The sequence below is a fragment of the Oncorhynchus mykiss genome, chromosome 2, assembly GCF_057628025.1.
Source record: "Oncorhynchus mykiss isolate SJ-2025 chromosome 2, ASM5762802v1, whole genome shotgun sequence".
NCBI classification, from domain to species: domain Eukaryota; kingdom Metazoa; phylum Chordata; class Actinopteri; order Salmoniformes; family Salmonidae; genus Oncorhynchus; species Oncorhynchus mykiss.
Genome location: NC_143023.1, coordinates 72,911,526 through 72,929,110, shown reverse-complemented (window position 1 = coordinate 72,929,110; position 17,585 = coordinate 72,911,526). Strand labels below are relative to the sequence as shown.

At 41.0% G+C, this 17,585-nt stretch overlaps 1 protein-coding gene across 1 annotated transcript in view; it reads right to left on the bottom strand.

The window, feature by feature from the left end:
- tln2b (talin 2b) overlaps nucleotides 1–17,585 on the bottom strand; it is a 144,930-nt gene that overhangs the window by 70,849 nt on the left and 56,496 nt on the right. Inside the window, exons 3-7 of the mRNA XM_036954991.2 lie at nucleotides 4,247–4,420; nucleotides 3,362–3,459; nucleotides 3,142–3,271; nucleotides 1,091–1,249; nucleotides 510–652 (exon numbers count right to left, since the gene is read on the bottom strand). Of these exons, the coding sequence (XP_036810886.2) occupies nucleotides 510–652; nucleotides 1,091–1,249; nucleotides 3,142–3,271; nucleotides 3,362–3,459; nucleotides 4,247–4,382 (666 nt within the window). The 5' untranslated portion in view covers nucleotides 4,383–4,420. The remainder of the gene's footprint in view (nucleotides 1–509; nucleotides 653–1,090; nucleotides 1,250–3,141; nucleotides 3,272–3,361; nucleotides 3,460–4,246; nucleotides 4,421–17,585) is intronic.

Here is a 17,585-nt window from a genome sequence, read left to right as displayed (position 1 = left end):
TTTTCTAGCTAAGTAAGTAAAAGTTAAATTAAAATATACAACACAATATAGCTCGCGCTCTCTGTTGTCATAATTACTTTGTAAGTCTATGGAAAGGGTGAGAACAACGAGCCTCTTAGGTTGTGTATTGAAGTCAATGTACCCAGAGGACGGAAACAAGCGGTCCTCCAGCTACACCATGGTGCTACCCTAGAGAGTGCTGTTGAGGCTACTGTAGACCGTCGTCATTGCAAAACAGTGTGTTTTAATTAATTATTTGGTGACGTGAATATATTTAGTATAGTTGTATCTATTTTAAGATAGATAGTATGTATGCGTGTGTGGTTAGAGTCCAGTGAGTGTACATCAAGACCTGTGCAAGAGTCAGTGCAAAAAATAAGAATAAAGTTAGTGGGTCAATGCAAATAGTCAGTGTAGCCATTTAATTAACTGTTAAGTAGAGGAGAAATTAATTGAAGAGCAGTTTACTACATGTTGGACAGGAATGAGCACAGTGAGAGTGGTCTGACCTGTACATAGAGGAGGTTGAGCTGGACAGGGTCTCGTGAGTCCACATTCTGATCTGAGTAGAAGAACTTGCGTCTGAGCAGCAGCATCTCGCTCTCCTCCACCCCTTGCTCTCTGAACGTCCGGCTGTGGTCCAGCCAGTTCACTGCCAACAGAGAAAAATACACAGTAGCATAGACTTCTACAACTGGGATTGGACATGACAGTGAAATAAAACAGTCATAAAGACATATAGCCAAAATTATTTTTTTTGTTGTTGTCTAAAACCATGAGGGCAGTAATTTGCATAACCGTCTGCTGAGAATAACGATAGATTTTGTGACGGTTTGAGGATGATTTATACAATCATGTTTTCCAAATGTTATCTTACCCCCAAAGGACAGAAATTACCATCTTAATTTCATTAAACATTGATAGAGTACTTTGACTGCGTTGAGGTATAAAACGTGTTCAACTGAGATGATACTGGACTTACCAATGTGAGAAATTGGACTTAATGATAGAGGGGTGGAGGATGACTGGAAGCATGTAATACTGGACTACAAACACATTGTGTTCTTTTGGAAGTGCTTTTCAAACTCACGGTCATCGTCTGTGTGAAGCTTGGCTTTGAGCCTCTCCATCTTCCTCTCGTCTCGGAGCAGAGTCCGGTCCTTCTTCAGGGTGCCAGTCCCATGACCATCCTCCTTCTTCTCCTCCACCGCCTCCTGGATCAGGGAGTACTCCTCGTAGTTGGTGATTCCTGAAGAGGAGCAGCAGCCGGGAAACTCTCAGAGAGGGAGCAGTTTAGAGCACAGAGCCAGCACTTTGAGCTGTGCCATATCAGAAGTACCAGTGGGGGAAACGGGAGAGCAGCCAGAAAACTAAAGTGGGAACTCAGAAGAGGAGAAGCCAAGCAGAAAGCCCTCTATAAACAAACACCAGCCAATGAAGAGATCTGCCAAACATCTCTCTTCTCCTCACCCAATTGAGTTTGGGCACAGGCAGCCCAGCGTAATTGAAATACAGTACATGGCTAAGGGAACACCTACATGACAATAGAGGACAGCACAGTCTTTGGCTTCACAATTACCACTCATAATTTCAACATGGTGTAAAAAAGCATTTTTTTCCCCTATCAAAAATATCCATATAAAACTTAGACTATACCAGTACCATAGCTAAATATCATGTTCTAAAAGCTAGGGAATCTGCATCCATAATGTATGGCGGAGCCAGTAACTGTGAGCTATAAATAGGATCAGGGCCCGTATCCACAAAAGGTCTCAGAGTAGGAGTGTTGATCTAGGATCTGTTTAGCCTTTTAGATCTTAATGAATAAGATTATATGGACAGGTCCTAGATCAGAGTGACGCACACAAAATGTATGGTCACATTTGTGTTTATGTATTGTTTCTCTGTATTGGAGAAGAATGCTTTTAGTGAAATGTCAGTCCTCCAAGTTTTTGCCAATTGCAATGCATTTATACTAATGTTGGCCAGTGAGACGTGTTCACTTCGCACTGGGACTGTATGCGGTCCTGCACCTGTGTGTTCTCATAATTGAGAAAACCTTTGAAAGAGAAGTCATGTTCTCCTGTTTCATAATTTATCCCATGTTACAGGTCTGTAAAGTGCAAAAATACAAAAATATATTGTGGTATTCAGTGTAACTTGCCTGTTGAAGTGAATGTCATGGGTTTGAACAACATAGTAATTGTGTAACTTCGTACTAGACAGAAAACGCATGTCGAGTATAAAATGAAATGATGGCTGTGCATTCCTTTGATCCAGAAAAAAACTAATGGTTAACACCTGAACGTTTTTATTTTGAAAAAGACACTCCTGACAATTTAATGTTGTAACTGTGCTGTTTAAGAACTTGTACTATACTGTACTTGTACTGTTAATGTCAGAAAAGCTGCTAGCTTAGAGCTAGCTCCGGTTAGCTATTAGCTAGTTCGAGATCGCTTTTGACAGCTCCGGTCAGTTGGTTGCTAGCGTCGGTTAGCACTATGCTAGCATGTTCAGTCATTTTTCAATAATTAGCATGAATGTCATTTGCAATAGCCTTGTCTTTCTGTTAGCCCTTCTGACACTGGGTGACTGTATTTTGAGAATGGGTATAAAGTCACTTCTAATGAGTTATACCAGTCTTTAAAAAGGCTTTCATGCTTTAGTCTCCTATAGGGCTATAGTGGACAACAGTCAACTACAGAATTATAACCTACTGTAAACAGGTGAATAAAAGTTAAGAGTAAATGTGTTTGGGGGATAAATGTAAAGAATTTTAGGATGTGAATTGGATTGGAATTTAATATTCTTGATGTATTTTTTTATATGTTTACGAAATAATATGTCAAGGATTAGGAGACAAATGAAATACACATTTAAAAAAAATCCAATAAAACATTGAAATACACTGAAAAGACAGAAAAATATAATTTGCGCTTGAGAGAATGTTGAATAAAATAATTGAGAGAACCTTTGAAAGAGAAGCCACATTCTCCTGTTTCATAATTTATCCTGTGTTACAGGAACTATCATCTGCAGCACCAGTCCCAAAACTGAGACCTTTAACATCAGCACTCCTACTCTGAGAGGCTAGTGGATGGTTTGACTTGTGTAGATTCCAGTTAGAGAGAGGTTACCCACCTATTCTACTGCATATGGTTACAAGCAGCTCTCCCACAGTTTTAGAGTCATCCACCATGATAGTTTTAACTGCCCCATCCAGCATCTTGATCTTCTGGGGCCTCTGTTTCTTTTTGTACTCCAAGACATCCTTAGAAACAAGGAAAGAGGGGAATGATATGCAGTCCTTTGATTGAATGTTTGATGGGACTCTGCCCTGTGTTCTATGATTGGGCTTTACCCCGTTCCGGAGCATGTAGTAATCCAGAGTTCTCCCAGACTCCAGCCAGATTCCTTTTCTGGGATCATCATCAGAGAGAAACAGGCCGTAATCAGAGGCTGAAACAGATAGCAGAGAACGTGTTAGGGTAACATTTAGTAATGGGAACAATTGCTTGATTGAATGTTTAAACGGCAAAAGCCAACTAAGTGAACACATGTTGACAAGACAATGCTATTTAACTGCGTCTCATGTAGTTACTGCTTATGATACATAGGATGCCTCTTCTTCTGATCTCATTGACATTCACATGAATAATCCATGTTATGACATTCAGTTGGGAAAGAAGGGTAATTATGTCTGCCATCAGACCCTCTAGCCTAGCTGATATGAATCTGTCCTAAAGCCTAATGAGAGCTCACAGCTTAAAGAGCCTCTCCAGCATGCCTAGCTAACACCACAGAGAGCCTCTCCAACCTGCCTAACTAACACCTCCCCCAGGGAAGAATACCACCCACAGACCCAGATTGAATCAGCTTCCTCAGACAGAGCGCATCGACTGTTCTGAAACTGTTTTCTGTCTGTCTGTAGTCAGAAAGCAATGCTGTGGGTGACATCAATTTTTATCTCCTGCTTAAAAAGCTCAAGACCAGACCAGACAAGACCAAACAAGACCAGACAAGACCAGACCAGACCAGACCAGACCGACAAAACTGGAGATCAGGCACTCTAATTCCTTGTTTGACAATTGCATTACAATGACACTGGAGTATTTAGTACAGAGTGATGTAAAATAAAGAGTAATTGCGTAGTTTTTGTATTTCAATTTTCTTAGTGAAAGTGATCCTTATGCTTGTGAAATGTTCTGACATTACCCATTAACAGTAGCTTTCCCCAATCTCTCACCTTGGCCAGTCTGGGCTTCCGGAACCCTCTCCCTGATGATCCTACAGGCATCATATACAGGAGTGCAGGGCTCAAACTGCATGGTCTTCACCACATTGCACTGGCGGACACAGATCTTCAGTGAAAGGGCCACCATCTTGATTGGTGGTGTATTGGCGTCGCCAACCTACACACCTGAAAAAAACTAAACGGATCAGTTCAGATATAACTCTGAGTTAGTCAAGGAAATGTGTATAAAATGGACACTGGATATATACAGTACCAGTCAAAAGTTTGGATAAACCTACTTATTCAAGAGTTTTTTCTTTCTTTTTACAAATTTCTACATTGCAGAATAATAGTGAACTATGAAATAACACTTATGGAATCATGTAGTAACCAAAAAAGTGTTAAACAAATCAAAATATATTTTAGATTCTTCAAAATTGTCACCCTTTTCCTTGATGACAGATTTGCATATTCTTGGCATTCTCTCAACCAGCTTCACCTGGAATGCTTTTCCAACAGTCTTGAAGGAGTTCCCACATATGCTGAGCACTTGTTGGCTGCTTTTCCTTCACTCTGTAGTCCAACTCATCCCAAAACATCTCAATTGGGTTGAGGTCAGGTGATTGTGGAGGCCAGGTCATCTGATGCAGCACTCCATCACTCTCCTTTTTGGTCAAATAGCTCTTACACAGCCTGGATGTGTGTTGGGTCATTGTCCTGTTGAAGAACAAATGATAAGCCCAAACCAGATGGGATGGTGTATTGCTGCAGAATGCTGTGGTAGCCATGCTGGTTAAGTATGCCTTGATTTCTGAATAAATCGCAGACAGTGTCACCAGCAAAGCACCGCACACCATCACACCACCTCCTCCATGCTTCACGATGGGAAATACACATGCAAAGATCATCCGTTCACCTACTCTGCATCTCACAAAGACATGGAGTTTGGAACCAAAAATCTCACATTTGTCTCATTGCACCAAACGACAGATTTCCACCAATCTAATGTTCATTGCTTGTGTTTCTTGGTCAAAGCAAGTCTCTTCTTATTATTGGTGTCCTTTAGTAGTGGTTTCTTTGCAGCAATTTGACCATGAAGGCCTGTCTCCCTCTGAACAGTTGATGTTGAGATGTGTCTTTTACTTGAACTCTGTGAAGCATTTATTTGGGCTGCAATTTCTGAGGCTGGTAACTCTGATGAACTTATCCTCTGCAGCAGAGGTAACTCTGGGTCTTCCTTTCCTGTGGTGGTCCTCATGAGAGCCAGTTTCATCATAGCGCTCGATGGTTTTTGTAACTACACTTGAAGAATCTTTCAATGTTCTTTCCGTATTGACTGACCTTCATGTCTTAAAGTAATGATGGACTGTCATTTCTCTTTGCTTATTTGAGCTGTTCTTGCCATAAAAAATAAAATGAATAAAAAAAATATATAAATCTTCTACCTGAAGGATGACATTATAGAGTATCATCATTATTTGCCCTCTCCCCCTAGAAGCAGACATCGGAGTCAAACCAGTGGGTGTTATGCCATCTGTTTAAGGCCAAACCGATTGAAATGCACTGTAGTTCTTATTCCTACTTGAGAAAACATGCAGGAAAAAAACACTAATGACACCATTTATTAGATGTATATCTTCCTTAGCCAGGAGTTAAAACTGTTCACAATGGATCTCTCAAACAGTTATGTTTTTGTTCAGAATATAGTTAATTAATATTTTCCTTTACCCAGTGCACTGTCAAATCCGGATGACAAGAACATTTTCAGTCAACCCTAAATGTTCTCACGTTATACAAGGCAACACTGTATTATGGATAATGAGTTGACATTCTGTGTTCCTCTTAATGACAAAGGTCATATAGAAGCTGTGCTTGTGAATAAACAAATTGACTCCATTTAGAGTCCACATATAGCCATGACAAAATGCTTCCCCATACTTTGGAGGTGTGTTCCATATGTTCTGTGAGTCATTTCAGAGAAAAGGGAGAGAAAAAATATTTCTAATGACGTGGTTGTGAATTATGTCCCCCCTGACTAGCAGTCTTTCTTAGTAGTGACTCTCTCCTACTCCTGCAGCCCCCCTGACTAGCAGTCTTTCATAGTAGTGACTCTCTCCTACTCCTGCAGCCCCCCTGACTAGCAGTCTGTCATAGTATTGACTCTCTCCTACTCCTGCAGCCCCCCTGCGAGCCTCTTCTCTACTGATAGTCCATCAGCACAAAGAGGTAGAGGTAATGGCTCTGCATAGGACCTACTCCATACAGCCTGCCACAGGAGTCCTACAACACTTTTGGTTATTCCTTGTTAGACAGGCTGCAGAATGCTCAGCTAACCCAGCCCCCCCCCCCCCCCCCCCCCCCCGCCCCCCCTCCCTGCCCCGCACGCACGCACGCACACACACACACACACACACACACACACACACACAACGAGTATGGGCTTTGCCACACAGGCCTGAGGGTGCAGTAGAGTATAGCTGTGTGGGGATAATCAAAAGTGAAAGCAGGAACTGTGCAGACATTCCATTGGGACCTTGGTACACACCTAGCAGGGGTAGGAAGCACAAATCTCTGTCTACATTTGCCGCCGATATGGATTGGTGATGGCACCCATCGTAACAAATATTCTTTATAGAATCAAATAAATACATCATGCATGAAAAATGATACCATTCCTGTTGTAGGCAATACAGAGAGTGAGAGCAAGAGAAACAGCACGGGAGCAGCCACATGAGGAAACCCCGGAGGATAATCACTACTATGGAGCAGAGCTAGTAGGAGGTAGCAGTAGCAGCAGCAGCAGCAGCAGAGCGAGAACCCATTTCTCAGAGTTCCTCTCCTCTCTCTCCTCTGGCAAACACTCAACAGCAGCAAGCTTCTCATTAGCTCTGCTTTCAGGCCGACACCGAACCATTTCTAAGCAGAGAGGACACAGCATAGACAGCAGATCGCAACCAGAGATATATCAACATACAGAATGAATGGGCTTCTACTGTATCCCTGCAACATGATGCTTCAAAGTGGACTTAAAATAGTATTACCAGCCCCCTGTCCTCTCTTATACCATTACCAGGGCTTTCTCTTCTCCATCCACAGGGCTTCTAGTATTAAGTTAGGTTAGTTTAGTACTCAACACATTAGAGATCTGCAAATAGAAGGAAAGTGTCTAAGAGCAGCTGGGAGGGCAGTGTAAACATGGACAATTTAATAAGAGCTGAAGTCAGGAGCCATCTGGAAGGGATACAGTATGTGTCACATGATTTGTTGTAATAACAATAGCAGAGAGGAGAGCTCATGAGGACACCCAGGCACTGTCTGCAACTCAGCCTGGTGGACCATTACAGCACCAGTCAAATATTTAGACAAAAGGGACTCCCGATCACAGCCAGTTGTGATACAGCCCGGGATCGAACCAGGGTCTACAGTGACACCTCTAGCACTGAGATGCAGACACCTCTAGCACTGAGATGGGAGCCCTGACATGTTGGCCTGACATGATCACTTAATTGGAGCTTGTTTGATCACAGCTGATCAATACGTTTTGTGGAATTGGGACATCCCCAACATACTGCCACAATGCAGTTCAAGTATTCGGTGGCTTTAAGACTAATAACAGAATAGTAAACTGCATGAAATATTTTTTCATGCCCCATCAAAATTAAAGTCAGACTATAGGTAAATGGGAAGATCGCTGTGGCCATGACTTCAAGCTGTTTTATTATACACACTTACAGCTAGCTAGCTGCTTGATGGCTTAAAAGAGGATATATAAAGTCAAATGATAACATACAGTACTGATGAACCCTCTCAAATGTGTTCAAAACCAATTAGACTAGCTGCACAAATGTGCAGTGATTGATTATGAATATACTAATAAAATAACCCACTAGGCGCACACTGGTTGACTCAACGTTGTTTCCACAACATTTGAATGAAATCCATTGAAACAATGTGTAAATAGACGTTGAATTGATGTCTGTGCCCAGTGGGAAGCTAGTGGAGTTGTCACACATGCAGCTATCGAAAATGTATGAGAATGTTTGCTCAATACAAAGTAACAACCAATTGATTGCAGCATTACCACAGAAATTGAGTAGTCAAGTGGAAGGGGAGAAGGTAGGGAACTTATATGTCTGCCCTATATTAAACATAAAAATAGGCAGAATATTTTCTTGCATACAGTAAATAAAGAAATGTACCAGTTCCATTTGTTAACTGGCACGCTTTCTGCGCTAAACTATGTAGAATATTGGCCTGTTGGAAACTACAACTCCCTACTAAAATCGCACAGTTCGTTCTTGGTCTGATTTACCTCTAGAGAAACTGCGCAATGTGCACATTAAGCTCACAGAAAACCCCTAAACTAAATGGAATTAAAATAATTGAACCGATGTTGGTCAACTGGTTGTTTAAAGAAAAAGTAAAATAACAGACATTTTTGGTTAATCGCTCAGCACTAGACCAAAATAACCTGACCTACACCTGCTCTTTCCATGACAGACTGACCAGGTGAAAGCCCTTATTGATGCACTCAGTACACACACCATAATAAAACATTTCAGGTTTACAATCAAATGAGGCAGAAACCTCTCAATTCTATTCTTTATTCTAGCAACACCAAAATCTAGAAATGTAAATCTAAATTCTGTATTCTTGCAACACCCTTATTAGGCTACATAGACAAACAAAACACCCATCCCAATCACCTTAACAAAGTCATGGTAGAGAAAAGACAAACAGAATCTTAAAATGGCAGACACAAACCATTTGAATAGGATAATAAACATGTAATTTCTTAACAACGCTCATCCTCTATTAGCAAATAAGAATACAAAAACAATACGGGTTCAAGATTTAAAAGCATTTATCTGGCTTTACGAAAATAATCAACCCTCTTGGCAGCAGCACTAGTTGTAAATAGTACAACTAGAGCCATATCAGGATCAAAGGTGGATTAGTGTACCAGCTCCATATCCCAGCCTAGTCATTGTTAAGATGAGGATTTTAACAAGCTCTAATAAGATTTAAAACATCCTCAGACCTCAAACTAACGGTCTTGTCTAAGAACATGCAAATACCTAAACTGTACATTAATCTCAAATTCATTGAATAGTCATTTGAAAAAAGTGAATTTTTTACATTTTATTTTTACACTAGCCTAATCATTATGATTGTTAATTAAACTAATATGTCCCTGGCATGCTGAAGTGGTAGGAGCATAAATCCATCATCAGCATTTCTCTGAAAGGCTGGGAGATTGAAGGATGAAAGGTTCCATGTACTGAGGAGAACATGCTGATGAATGCTTTCCTTGGGTTCCTTTCTCTCATCTCTCCACCCGTGCTCTAAATTAGCCCCCCATTTTTTATTCCCCTCTGATTAAAAGACAGGTCAATCTGCTGCAGTCCCAGGGCATGTCTCCTGGGATCAACTCTAGGCAGAGAGAGGGGGGGGGGGGGGGGGTGGTCTCTATCTCTCTCTCTCGCTATCTCCGTCTCTGATGCTTAGCGAAGTGATGCTTCGGTGCACTATAAGAGATTGTGCAAACGTCAACAGAAGATCTATTGTTGGTCATCTCATAAAACATGACAATCTCTATGGGATATCCCTCACGTTCTGGTCTGTAGCATTACCTATATTAGGTTTGAACAACATGGGGCTAATAACTCCCTGGAAGCTGCAGTCACATCCACTAAAGACGACTTGATATACTGAAACAAAATATAAAGGCAACATGCAATTTTATGGGGAAATCAGTCAATTGAAATAAATGCAATAGGTCCTAATCTATGGATTTCACATGACCTCGGCAGGGGCACCCACTTGGGAGCCAGGCCCACCCACTGGGAGCCAGGCACAGCCAATCAGAATGAGTTTTTCCACACAAAAAGTATTTATTATTGACAGAAATACTCCTCAGTTTCATGAGCTGTCCGGGTGGCTAGTCTCAGACGATCCCGCAGGTGAAGAAGGCGGATGTGAAGGTCCTGGGCTGGTGTGGTTACACATGGTCTGCAGTTGTGAGGCCAGTTGGACATACTGCCAAACTCTCTAAAACGACAATGGAGGCGGCTTATGATTGAGACATCTGTGGCATTGGGTTATGTGACAAAACTGCACATTTTAGCATGGCCTTTTATTGTCCACAGCCAAGGCACACCTGTGTAATGATCATGCCATTTAATCAGCTTCTTGATATGCCAGACCTGTCAGGTGGATGGATTATATTGGCAAAGGAGAAATGCTCACTAACAGGGATGAAAACAAATTTGAGCACAAAATTTGAGAGAAAGACTTTGTGCATATGGAACATTTCTTGGATCTTTTATTTCAGCTCATGGGTCCAACACTTTACATGTTGTGTTTATATTTGTGTTCAATATATATATTACATCCAGACCTGATTAAATCCATATCATACCAACACCAACTCTCAAGAGCAAATAATATTCAAGCCCCATGACTACGACACAACCTACCACAAACATTTGAACTTAACAATGGCAGAAAGTCAAGGTCAGGTGTGTTCATTTCCTCTGATTTCAAGGCCGGTAGCCTTATCAATTTGAGTGTAACACATCTAAAATTGGAAGAGAGTGTAGGTGTGAAGAACAGCCTGGTAGGAGAGGCATTAATCCACGATCATAAATACAGTACATCCACAGATAAGGGCCAGATTTATCCTCAGAACATGCAGAAGCAAATTATGACCCATATCTTTAAAAGGTCCAAATGCATACGTTTTTATCTCAACATCAGATCATTTCTGGGTAACAATAAAGTACCATACAGTGATTTTTTTCAATTAAAATAGTCAAAAAGAAACAAAAATCGCTTTTTAGCTACAGTTGAAGTCGGAAGTTTACATACACCTTAGCCAAATACAGTCATGGCCAAAAGTTGAGAATGACACACATATTAATTTTAATAAGGTCTGCTGCCTCAGTTTGTATGATGGCAATTTGCATATACTCCAAAATGTTATGAAGAGTGATCAGATGAATTGAAAAGTCCCTCTTTGCCATGCAAATGAACAGAATACCCCAAAAACATTTCCACTGTATTTCAGCCCTGCCACAAAAGGATCAGCTGACATCATGTCAGTGATTATTTCGTAAACAAAGGTGTGAGTGTTGACGAAGACAAGGCTGGAGATCCCTCTGTCATGCTGATTGAGTTCGAAAAACAGACTGGAAGCTTCAAATGGAGGGTGGTGCTTGGAATCATTGTTCTTCCTCTGTCAACCATGGTTACCTCCAAGGAAACATGTGCCGTCATCATTGATTTGCACAAAAAGGGCTTCACAGGCAAGGATATTGCTGCCAGTAAGATTGCACCTAAATCAATCTTTTATCGGATCATCAAGAACTTCAAGAAGATCGGTTCAATTGTTGTGAAGAAGGCTTCAGGGCGCCCAAGAAAGTCCAGCAAGCGCCAGGACAGTCTCCCAAAGTTGATTTAGCTGCAGAATCGGGGCACCACCAGTACAGAGCTTGCTCATGAATGGCAGCAGGCAGGTGTGAGTGATTCTACACGCACAGTGAGGCGAAGACTTTGGGAGGATGGCCTGATGTCAAGAAGGGCAGCAAAGAAGCCACTTCTCTCCAGGAAAAACATCAGGGACAGACTGATATTCTGCAAAAGGTACAGGGATTGGACTTCTGAGGACTGGGGTAAAGTCATTTTCTCTGATGAATCCCCTTTCCGATATTTTGGGGCATCTGGAAAAAAGCTCGTCTGGAGAAGACAAGGTGAGCGCTACCATCAGTCCTGTGTCATGCCAACAGTAAAGCATCCTGAGACCATTCATGTGTGGGGTTGCTACTCAGCCAAGAGAGTGGGCTCACACACAATTTTGCCTAAGAACACAGCCATGAATAAAGAATGGTACCAACACATCCTCCGAGAGCAACTTCTCCAAACCATCCAGAAACAGTTTGGTGACGAACAGTTACTTTTCCAGCATGATGGCGCACCTTGCCACACGGCAAATGTGATAACTAAGTGGCTCGGGGAACAAAACATCGATATTTGGGTCCATGGGCAGGAAACTCCCCAGACCTTAATCCCTTTGAGAACTTGTGATCAATCCTCCACAGGCGGGTGGACAAATAAAAACCCACAAATTCTGACAAACTCCAAGCTTTGATTATGCAAGAATGGGCTTCCATCAGTCAGGATGTGGCCCAGAAGTTAATTGACAGCATACCAGGGTGGATTTCAGAGGTCTTCAAAAAGAAGGGACAACACTGCAAATATTTACTCTGCATCAACTTCATGTAATTGTCAATAAAAGCCTTTGATACTTATGAAATACTTGTAATTATACTTCAGTATTCCATAGTAACACCTGACAAAAATATCTAAAGACACTGAAGCAGCAAACTTTGTGTAAATTAATATTTGCGTCATTCTCAAAACGTTTGGCCACGATTGTACATTTGAAATCAGTTTTTCACAATTCCTGACATTTAGTCATAGTAAAAATGCCCTGTCTTAGGTCAATTAGGATCACCACTTTATTTTAAGAATGTGAAATGTCAGAATAGTAGTAGAGAGAATTACTTATTTCATCTTTTATTTTTTTCATCACAATCCCAGTGGGTCAGAGGTTTACATGCACTCAATTTGTATTTGGTAGCGTTGCCTTTAAATTGTTTAACTTGGGTCAAATGTTTTGGGTAGCCTTCCACAAGCTTCCCACAATAAGTTGATGGAATTTTGGCCAATTCCTCCTGACAGAGCCGGTGTAAGTGAGTCAGGTTTGTAAGGCCTCCTTGCCCTCACACACTTTTTCAGTTCTGGCCACACATTTTCTATAGGATTGAGGTCAGGGCTTTGTGATGGCCACTCCAATACCTTGACCTTGTTGTCCTTAAGCCATTTTGCCACAACTTTGGAAGTATGCAAGTATTGTCCATTTGGAAGACCCATCTGCAACCAAGCTTTAACTTCCTGACTGATGTCTTGAGATGTTGCTTCAACACATCCACACAATTTTCCTACCACATGTTGCCATCTATTTTGTGAAGTGCAAAATAGGCCTTCCTGCAGCAAATTACCCCCACAACATGATGCTTCCACCCCTGTGCTTCACGGTTGGGATGGTGTTCTTCAGGTTGCAAGCATCCCCCTTTTCCTCCAAACATAACAGTTCTATTTTTGTTTCATCAGACCGGAGGACATTTCTCCAAAAAGTACAATCTTTGTCCCCATGTGCAGTTGCAAACAGTAGTCTGGCTTTATGGTGGTTTAGGAGCAGTGGCTTCTTCGTCGCTGAGCGGCCTTTCAGGTTATGTCCATATAGGACTCGTTTTACTGTTGATATAGATACTTTTGTACCTGTATTCTCCAGCATCTTCACGAGGTCCTTTAATGATGTTCTGGAATTTATTTGCACTTTTCTCACCAAAGTACATTCGTCACTAGGAGACAGAACGAGTCTCCTTCCTGAACGGTATAACGGTTGTGTGGTCCCATGGTGTTTATACTTGCATACTATTGTTTTTACAGATGAACGTGGTACCTTCAGGCATTTGGTTCATCCTTGGGAGCAATTTCCAAACTTGTGATCCACAATTTATTTTCTGTTGTCTTGGCTAATTTCTTTTGATTTTCCCATGATGTCAAGCAAAGAGGTACTGAGTTTGAAGGTAGGTCTTGAAATACCTCCACAGGTACACCTCCAATTGACTCAAATGGTGTCAATTAGCCTATCAGACGCTTCTAAAGCCAAGACATAATTTTCTGGAATTTTCCAAGCTGTTTAAAATGCAGTCAAGTTAGTGTTTGTAAACCCACTGGAATTGTGATACAGCAAAGTGAAATAATATGTCTGTAAACAATTGTTGTAAAAATGACTTTTTAGTAGATGTTAGCACATCGGTTAGTAGATGTCCTATCCGACTTGGCAAAACTATAGTTTGTTAATAAGAAATTTGTGAAGGGGTTGAAAAATTAGTTTTAATAAATCCAACCAAAGTGTATGTAAACTTCCGACTTCAACTGTAAGTGCAATTTTGTTAGGACTGTCTGGGAGTGGTCTGAGAGGGGAGGGGAAAACTGAAAACTAGATGTTATTGGCAGAGAAGTTTGGAACTAACTCTCTTTCCTAATGGTCTATTAACAAATTTACCGTCTGGTGATATCACTAGGCAGGCCAAAGCTCCATCTCACCAAAACAGGCTGAAATTTTAGGCAATCTTTTTAAATAGCTCTTACACTAAAAGTGCATTATTGTAATTCTCACAGTATTAATCCAAACTCAGTGTTGAAAAATCTAGTTTTTGATGGCACTTGGCCTTTAACTACATTGGGTTCTGAATATCAAACGAGACAGGAGTTACTTCACTCTGTCAGATGAATCCACATCCACAGATGGTTTTGGAACCAAAAATACTTTTTTTATGAATAGGATGGATAGGAGAGCAAATCTGTAGTAGTAAACATACTGTAATCACACACTTATCTGTTTCACTATTATATATTCATACAAACATGCTACACATGAGACTCAAGCAATTGCACACAGAAGGCAATGGCAAAATCAAACACAATACCTTCCTAATAGTCTTTGCATATCAAGACAAGATGTCCTTGTTTAACCTACTTCCTTTTTCAAAACACTTAGCCATAGTTTGGCCTATTTGTGTGCTGAACTAAATACAACCACCATGATTAACCATTAATCTGAGGCCTTCACTCTAATTTTGTGATGAAACTAATTGAAACTCTTCCAATAATAATATATCTTCAGACTGGACTTCTGTCCATGAACAATGAACCATGTTTGGCCTTCTCTACAGAAAATGCATTGCACAAAATCTAGTTCAGTACAAGGATTTTGTAAGGTCATCAGTAGCGGCTTTGAAAGTACAGCATAAATGGAATAAAATATGGTTTTGGTTGTGGAGGCCCACTGTACTATAAATAAGGCCAACGGTTCAGCAACCAGCAACATTAAACCATCAGGAAATTCACCATTTGACCCCTGCATACAGGAAATATGTCTCCAACAGTAACGAGGATCAGTCTGTTGTGTCTCCACTGACCCTGACTCAGAGAGTATATAGGCTTTCCTCTGTCATTTGAAGGTACAGATGCTGACAGAAATGGTCAATCTTGCCCTCGTCGCAGTGGGGAGGGAGAGAGCAGCTCCTTTTACTCTAGCTAAAAATACCCAGCAAAGTAGAACGTCCTCCAGCAATGCTTCACACGGATCCTCTGAGATACATGCAATAAATAGACCCCTGTCTCCCTGAGCATTTAAGTGGAAACCACTCAGCCATTTGGTTGAGCTAATATGATGGTTTACCTCTACAAAACCTCCATTGATACTCAAATCGGGTCAAAAATCTTTATTCCTAAATCTTGAGGATAAATCCTTAGATTAAACCAACATAACACACAGTATCAGAGGATTTTGTAAGTAAAACAGAGTCAATCCTCTACAATCATTATGTTGGTGGTTCTAAAATGATACTTGCTCCACTTACACTACTTTCAAAGGAGCACAGCTTATTAGTGGAAATAATTGTAGAACATTCAAGGGATTTATAATATACTATGTAATGTCTAAAAAATCCTAGAGAGAATAGATCTGGCACTCAGATGATACAGTATACATTGTAAGACATGAAGAATCAGCTTGTGACTTGGCCAAGGCAGGATGAGCTACTAGAGGATAAGAGAAGAGAGCAGAGCAGCACTCCATCCCAATAGCTGCAGTCACTGACTGGGTTGTACTCCTACCCAGGGTCGTCACGGGCTCCAAATCCTGACTTGATTCCCTGGCTCCACTCTTCAAGATTGTGGGAGGATCTGTTTGGATTCCTCTCTTCAAGCCTGAGTGGTCCCTTTGGTCAAGAGGGTAGAGAAAGACAAAGCCTTTACCTGGCTTATCTGCATGCAGCACTAGAGTACTAAAACAATGAGTAACGTTTCTTGATAATCTTGAATCTTTAGTAAATCTCTGCTGAATATCCAGTACATAGGATGTTGGTCTTATATACAGTTGAAGCCGGAAGTTTATATGCACTTAGGTTGGAGTCATTAAAACTAGTTTTTAACCACTTCACAAATTTCTTGTGAACAAACTACAGTTTTGGCCAGTCAGTTAGGACATCTACTTTGTGCATGACACAGAAAGTTATTCAAACAACTGTTTACAGACAGATTATTTCACTGTATCACAATTCCAATGGGTCAGAAGTTTATATACACTAGGTTGACTGTGCCTTTAATTAAACATCTAGAAGCTTCTGATAGGCTAAATGACATAATTTGAGTAAATTGGAGGTGTACCTGTGGATGCATTTCAAGGCCTACCTTCAAACTCAGTGCCTCTTTGCTTGACATCATGGGAAAATCAAAAGAAATCAGCCAAGACCTCAGAATGTAATTTTTTTTTTTTTTTAGACCTCCCCAATCTGGTTCATCTTTGAGAGCAATTTCCAAATGCCTGAAGGTACCACGTTCATCTGTACAAACAATAGTATGTACGTATAAACACCATGGGACCACGTCGCCGTCATACAGCTCAGGAAGGAGACGCGTTCTGTCTCCTAGAGATGAACGTACATTGGTGGGAAGAGTGCAAATCGATCACAGAACAAAAGATGCTGGAGGAAACAGGTTCAAAAGTATCTATATACACAGTAAAACGAGTCCTATATCGACATAACCTGAAAGCCCGCTCAGCCATGAAGCAAAGATCGTACTTTTTGGAGAAATGTGCTTTGGTCTGATGAAACAAAAATAGAACTGCCATAATGACCATCGTTATGTTTGGAAGAAAAAGAGGGATGCTTGCAAGCTGAAGAACACCATCCCAACCGTGAAGCACAGGGGTGGCAGCATCAGGAGGGACTGGTGCACTTCACAAAATAGGTCATGAGGTAGGAAAATGATGTGGATATATTGAAGCGACATCAGCCATGAAGTTAAAGCTTGGTCGCAAATGGGTCTTCAAAAAAGACAATGACCCCAAGCATACTTCCAAAGTTGTGGCAAAATAGCTCAAGAATAACAAAGTCAAGGTATTGCAGTGGCCATCACAAAGCCCTGACCTCAATCCTATACAAAATGTGTGGCCAGAACTGAAAAAGCGTGTGTGAGCAAGGAGGCCTATAAACCTGACTCAGTTACACCAGCTCTGTCAGGAGGAATGGGCCAAAATTCACCCAACTTATTGTGGGAAGCTTGTGGAACGCTACCCAAAATATTTGACCCAAGTTAAACTATTTAAAGGCAACGCTATCAAATACTAATGGAGTGTATGTAAACTTCTGACCCACTGGGAATGTGATGAAATAAATAAAAGCTATAATAAATCACTTTACTATTATTCTGA